The sequence below is a fragment of the Dermacentor albipictus genome, chromosome 3 (assembly GCF_038994185.2).
Source record: "Dermacentor albipictus isolate Rhodes 1998 colony chromosome 3, USDA_Dalb.pri_finalv2, whole genome shotgun sequence".
Lineage (NCBI taxonomy): Eukaryota > Metazoa > Arthropoda > Arachnida > Ixodida > Ixodidae > Dermacentor > Dermacentor albipictus.
In genome coordinates this window covers 40,945,688-40,951,687 of record NC_091823.1, presented here as the reverse complement: position 1 = coordinate 40,951,687, position 6,000 = coordinate 40,945,688, and the positions used below count along the sequence as shown (strand labels likewise).

The following is a 6,000-nucleotide window of genomic DNA, read 5'->3' as shown; positions in this document are numbered from 1 at the left end:
AATTTGGAAACGACAAGGTTGTCGCAGTGTTTTCGAGCAATTTAAATAGAGTGCACTGAAGAAAGTGAGTCCCCATCTGCAGCTCCCACGTCATCACGCGGTTTGCTATCGACTTTACTTATCATGACTGCTCAGTATACGCGCGGCCCTATCACGTGTTGTTGCCCAATCTAGATTTCTACCTGATGGCGTTACGTGATCGCGACGTCAGCCCTCCGCGCAGAGCGCGACTAACAAGAGGTGGCCGGATGAAGACGCAAAAAGGACAGGTGCCTTTCGGCCCAGGAGGAATCCTTCCTCCATGCTTTTAGCTTTGGTATTCTACGCCATCTGTTCTGCGACCAGCTCCTCTGTCGAGGTGTTAAGGGTACACGGTCAGGCTAGACGTACCTTGGCTTTCAGAGGCCGCTCTGTCGTCGGCTATACTGGATGGATGAAGAGACGCAAGCCGTAAGACAGCAGTGGCCAAATAGCTTTGCTACTCAGCCGGCAATTGCTCCTCGTGACCGAGCAGTCACTTAAAGACAGACTGTACTTACACTTCCTCCAGCTTAGCGTGAAGGAAACGAAATGTTTGCCGCAGCCGCTACTGTGCGCCCCATCGCGCGTGAATGCAGCTGTCGGTCGGAAATTGTACGTGCGTTATTATCACGCGAGCTTCCTTTCCCCTGCGGATGCCTCCCTCGCGAGTTAGCGCTTCTCCTTGCCCTGCGTAGGTGGTGGTAAGAACTTATATTGAGACTCTACTCAGTTATGATCTGGCTAGGCCCGAGTCCTAGAATGGCCCCTCACGAGGAGCGACCCTTTTGGCCCAGGCAACGAGGGCTTTTTGTACTTTTTCATCCGGCGTTCTGAGCAGCTCTTCCCACGTCTGTTGTGAGAGAGCTGGCAGAAGCGACCTGGGAGGGGGTAAGCCCTCGCACCCCCAAAGAATGTGATTTTGGGTAGCCAATGTTTGATTTGTGCAATTTTGACATATTGGGTTCCATTGCCCGTTGGTAATTATGCATAGCTTTAAAGAACGAACAGCTCTGCGGATTCGGTATACGCGCGGCCCCCAAACGCCTGGCTCTGTCGTTGCCACAGTTCTGCACGGTATTAGCTATAGAAGAGTGCAGCTGCCGGAGCAGCTGTCTTTTCGCGTGATTAGTAATTCATCTAGTGGCCCTTTTTTCTTTACGGGCGCGGCAGCAGTACGCATGCCGGCGACGCTCGTCCACTAGACGCGAACCCCGACACGCCTCATCGCGCCCGGTTGTCCCGCCCCCCTCACCCGGCACGCGACTTCCTCCTTCCTTCAGAATTTCGAAGACGCGCTCAGCCCCTCGACAGCCGAGCCAGCCGCGTGCGGTGTGTACGGGACCTCCGCCCTTGGCGAAACATCAACTGACAAAACGTGCCCTCGGCGCACGGTGTATAGAGTAGTTCCTCGGCGTCTGTGCAGTTTCCTGTTTCGGTTTATTCTGCCTTCGAAGAACGGTCACGTGCGTTGCAGATGCGCCCCGTGGTTCGCGGTCGCGTTTTTCTGCATGCCGTTCAGTGAGGTCAGTTACACACGTTGATTACGTAAGTGTGTGCGTGTGTTCTCTGTTACTGTGATTTTTTTATATTATAATTACTTTGGAATGCTGTAACTTCACCTATCAATTATCCACCAATAGAGAGCTTTATCCTGACAAATGCCGTTTTCAGATTACCGTGATACAGCGGGACGTAGTTACAGTATTCTGGGCATTGTAACGTAGTCTGTATCACAAGCACCGGTGGCTGCAACTTGCTAAGCTTTGTATTAAGCCAGAATGTCATCATAATGTTTCTTTGTTGCATTGCTTATATTGGCCAGAAAAATTTTAAAGAAGCGTCACAAATATGGTGATGCTTCCTAAATTTTCAAGCAAGCCAAATAGCGGAACGCACTTTTAAATTGTATTGGGAGTTCTATGCAGTTTGGTTCAACATCAACAACGTCACGAGCTGCGGTGAATTTTTTAAGGCGAAAGCCTTTATAGGCTCATGGTGAAGTTTGTGTCAGCAGACCTGACCGCCGGAGTGTCCTCCGAAGCGTCATCACGTCATATGAAGACAGATTAAAGAATGAAAAATGATTGATAGTGACAGTAAGGGAATAATAACGTTACACTAGAGATTGGTAGAGGTTACTAATGACTAATAATGAATAATGAATAGTAATGACTAATGACTCGGAAATGACCAATATGTCTAACGACGGCTTGTATTGACCACAATTGATTAGAAATGACTAGAAATGTCTAGTAATGAGGAGTAATGACTAAAATGACTACTAATTACTTGTAATGGCTACTAATGACTTCGGAATGACCAATATGTCTAACGACGGCTTCTAGTGACCACAGTTGATTAAAATGACTAAATATGCTTACTAGTGAGCAGTAATGACTAATAATGATTGGAATTACTTGTAATTCTTGTAAATCACCAATATGTCTAACGACGAATTGTAACGACTACGATTGATTAGAAATGTCTACAAATGCTTAGTAGTGAGCATTAATGACTAAGAATGAATGAAATGACCAGGAAATGACCAATATGTCTAACGACAACTTGTAACGACTGCGATTCATCAGAAATGTCTTAGAATTCTTAGTAATGACAAGTAATTACTAATAATGACTGAAATCACATGTAATGACTACTAATAACTATGATATGACCAACATGTCTAACGACGGGTTGTAATGACCACAATTGATTACAAATGACTAAAAATGCTTAGTTGTGAGCTGTAATGACTAAGCGAAAGAAGAGAAAGAGAAGAGGCAAAGAGAAAGAGGCGAATGATAAGAGGAGAACGAGTACGCTTTCGCCGTTCAGTTCTTAATTAAGAGACATCTTAAGAGACCCTGTAATTTTTCAGGGAAGGCAGGCCGAATGCAGGGAGGGGGGCCGGCTGGTGTTGTCGCATGTCGTTTTACGCCAGGCATCCTTGCACACAGAAATTTCGCCGCAGGGAGTGGGTAACGTGCTCGGCGTCCCTCCCCCCTTCCGCGTATAAGCCCTTTGACGAGATGTCGCCGTCAGCGCCACCGGCTACGTGTCGTGATCGCTTGTAAATTAAAGGCAACGCCGGAACCTCGGCTGATCCCGTCCTTATGAGTCCAAAATAAACAAATAACGACATTCAACAAAATAAACACGTGTGAAAATAAAGACAAAAGAAGGGGGGGGGGGGTATCAGAACTTTGTTTCTTTTAATGGCAGAAGAGTGTAAATCCGCTTTCTGCTGGCACTGCGAAAGTCTCGTATAGAGCTGCCTTGTTGTCCATAGGAAAAGCGCTTAACTTCCAGATCGGTAAATCGGTTCAAAATTCTGAAGTCAAACAACTAATCATATCCCAGTACGTCGTTGAAAGTGCCACCAAAGAAAGAATAATTACTGGTTCATCTTGATTACATTTGGGGTGCTGCCACACTATAGGGAACGAGTTCTCCAACACTGTCAATAAGTAACCTATTAACAGTCGACGACGCCTGTGTAATTACACGAGAATGTGTAGTTTAGTAAATGTTGATACAGCGTGACAGGGTCGCCAAAGAACACGAGGCCCGGGACCGATGTTGTCCAATTCGTTGCCCAATGTGATAGCGCTTCTGTATTTATGTTAAAATTATTGTTTGTAATAATTAACCGTTCCACGTTAATCATAGTGCAATGCTGTTGTAGTGGCGCGCGCAGCCGTATTGCGGCCGCCGGTGCTACAGTGTGCCATATTGTTATCCATGCACGTGACGCACTTCGTCCCAGCGCGGCGCGTTCCGGCCCTTGTTCTACGGTGCGGCGGATCGCGAGCCCCTGATCGCGAGCCACAATGATCACCTGCTTTACGATTCCGCAGCAGGTGAGTGACATACGCACGCATCAGATCTGCGAAGCGCGGGAGAGCCGATTTCTTATCTCGTCGCGCAACCTGCCCTGCATACTAGTCGGACAACTCCTAAACTCAGCCTATACAGGATCTCCAATAGTCCGCGAGTCTATTCCACATTGAGCTGTACCATTAACACGCTGCTCCTCCGGTTCCATAACAATATACACATTAGAGGTATATTAGAGGTATAACTCAATGTCACAATCACCATCACTGAGGCATACGCGAGAGTACGATTGAGCATGATCGCGGTACTGAAACACGGTAGAAAATGACATAGTTTCGTTTTCTGCGCCGACAATGGCACGACGGGGGAACAAGCAGACGAAACAGGAGTACATATCTCTTGCTACAAAGCTAAAACACGCAGACAATCGGTCTGTATGCTTTATTATTTCTCTAAACTTTCATTCGTCAACTGAAGCAACAGATTAAAATAACTGATGTTTCCTTGATTGATTCTCGAAGTCACGTGTCACTGAGAGTGCCATCACAACACTGCCATGTGCTTAGGTGCAGTTGTGCGATTGACATCGGCTCTTCGGCTGGTAGCGCGACGCCCTCGAGGAGAAGGGAAAATGGCGTTTGGTTTGAAATTCAAGCTGTTTACGCGGCACATAGGGACGTAATACGTAGCAGACACGATCGTTAGCGTGCATTGGTATGCACTGTGCTTGTCTACTCAAAATAGCAAGGCCTGGTGAGTTGCCCTTGAGTATCTTCACCAACGCCATCGCCCCACGTGTCGCAGGCTTACGGAGCGACGCGAGAATTACTACAGCTTTTGAAATCGACTGGACAGCCGCGCATGTTCCCAGTGCCAGTGCCCCCCTCCTTCTCCTTTCATAATTTCTTTTCCTCCCTTGACCCCATTACTCCCTGTGTAGGGTAGCAAACCGGACACGCGTCTGGTTGACCTCCCTACCTTTCGTTAAGACTCTTCTCCTCCTTCATCAGTGTTCCCTTACCGTAACCTCTACATGAGCCAACCTCGCATTCTTTCGCTATTAGTATCAACATTCATTGCACCCTTTTGCTGATATATAGTCTTGCCTCCCCACGTGACACTTTTATGGCAGGCACGGTTGGTTTGGCGTAAGAACGAAATAATCTTAGACTGCTCTTCGCTTAGCAACGTCTTATGTGTATAATACAGATCCTCCTAGCACCCATTCTGCCTGCCTTGATTGTCCACAAAAAGAGATTTTACTGCGAAAATGAAGTTTTGCTAATTCGCGCATGCAAACTCTGGTGAGCAGGAGAACGTCGTAGCCGCGCTTATAACAATATTTGCCTGAAATCTTACTAAAGTATTTATATTGGCACGAAATAACGTACTATAAAAGCATTTGAAATGGCCTCCTAAGCATGTATATTCGATGAAAAGTGTCAATGAGAAAATTGTAGAGCAACATGAAAAACTCCCGATACAGCTTTTTGTTGCTCAATACGCGTTACATAAACGTGTTTTTTCCGAGCGGGAAAGAAGTCCGCAAATGCACGCAACACTGCTGCGCAACTGGCCGCTTGATTCACTTCGCGTGTGTTCGCGGGCTTCTTTCACGCTCGGAAAAACACTTTTATGTAGCACGTATTGAGCAACAGGAAGCTGTATCGGGAGTTTTTCATGTTGCTCTACAATTTTCTCATCGACACTTTTCATCTAATTGTAATATTTTAGAACTCGATTAATTAATTAAGACTAATAATCTAAATAGGCGGAATGAAAACAAATAATTTGAGTATCTCCAAGCGAGGGCGAACAACATGACCTAGGTTCTGTCCAGCCACGTGACATTCACATATTTTTAAGCTCTGGCTAAAGCTAGCTGGGACACCCTGTATATACAGTTGGCTTGAACTGAAAGCACACCTGCTACATTATATCTTCATAGATTCTCTGGTGTGCGCCAATGCTTAGTTAGTGTTTGCTCTAGATATGCCTGAACATTCGTATAGATAACCATGCCGCTCGCCTAGGTGTGCAGCAAGCACTCATATCACTTAAGTACTCGTATCCGTTGCCATCCCTCGCAAAAAGGTAAGAAAGACAAAAATTGTCCCCTCTTCACGTTTAATGTATCAGGAA

General features: G+C 46.2%; 1 protein-coding gene across 4 annotated transcripts in view; it reads left to right on the top strand.

The window, feature by feature from the left end:
* The window catches only part of ATP8A (ATPase phospholipid transporting 8A1), a 134,575-nt gene that overhangs the window by 29,084 nt on the left and 99,491 nt on the right, over positions 1-6,000 (top strand). The window contains exons 1-2 of one of the 4 annotated variants that reach the window (XM_065432712.2): positions 1,515-1,544; positions 3,788-3,881. The exons of 2 other annotated variants lie outside the window; for them this stretch is intronic. In XM_065432712.2, coding sequence (XP_065288784.2) covers positions 1,530-1,544; positions 3,788-3,881 — 109 coding nt within the window. In that variant the 5' untranslated portion in view covers positions 1,515-1,529. Of the gene's footprint in view, positions 1-1,514; positions 1,545-3,787; positions 3,882-6,000 lie in introns of those variants that run through there. One more of the 4 variants, XM_065432711.2, reaches the window with a different exon arrangement.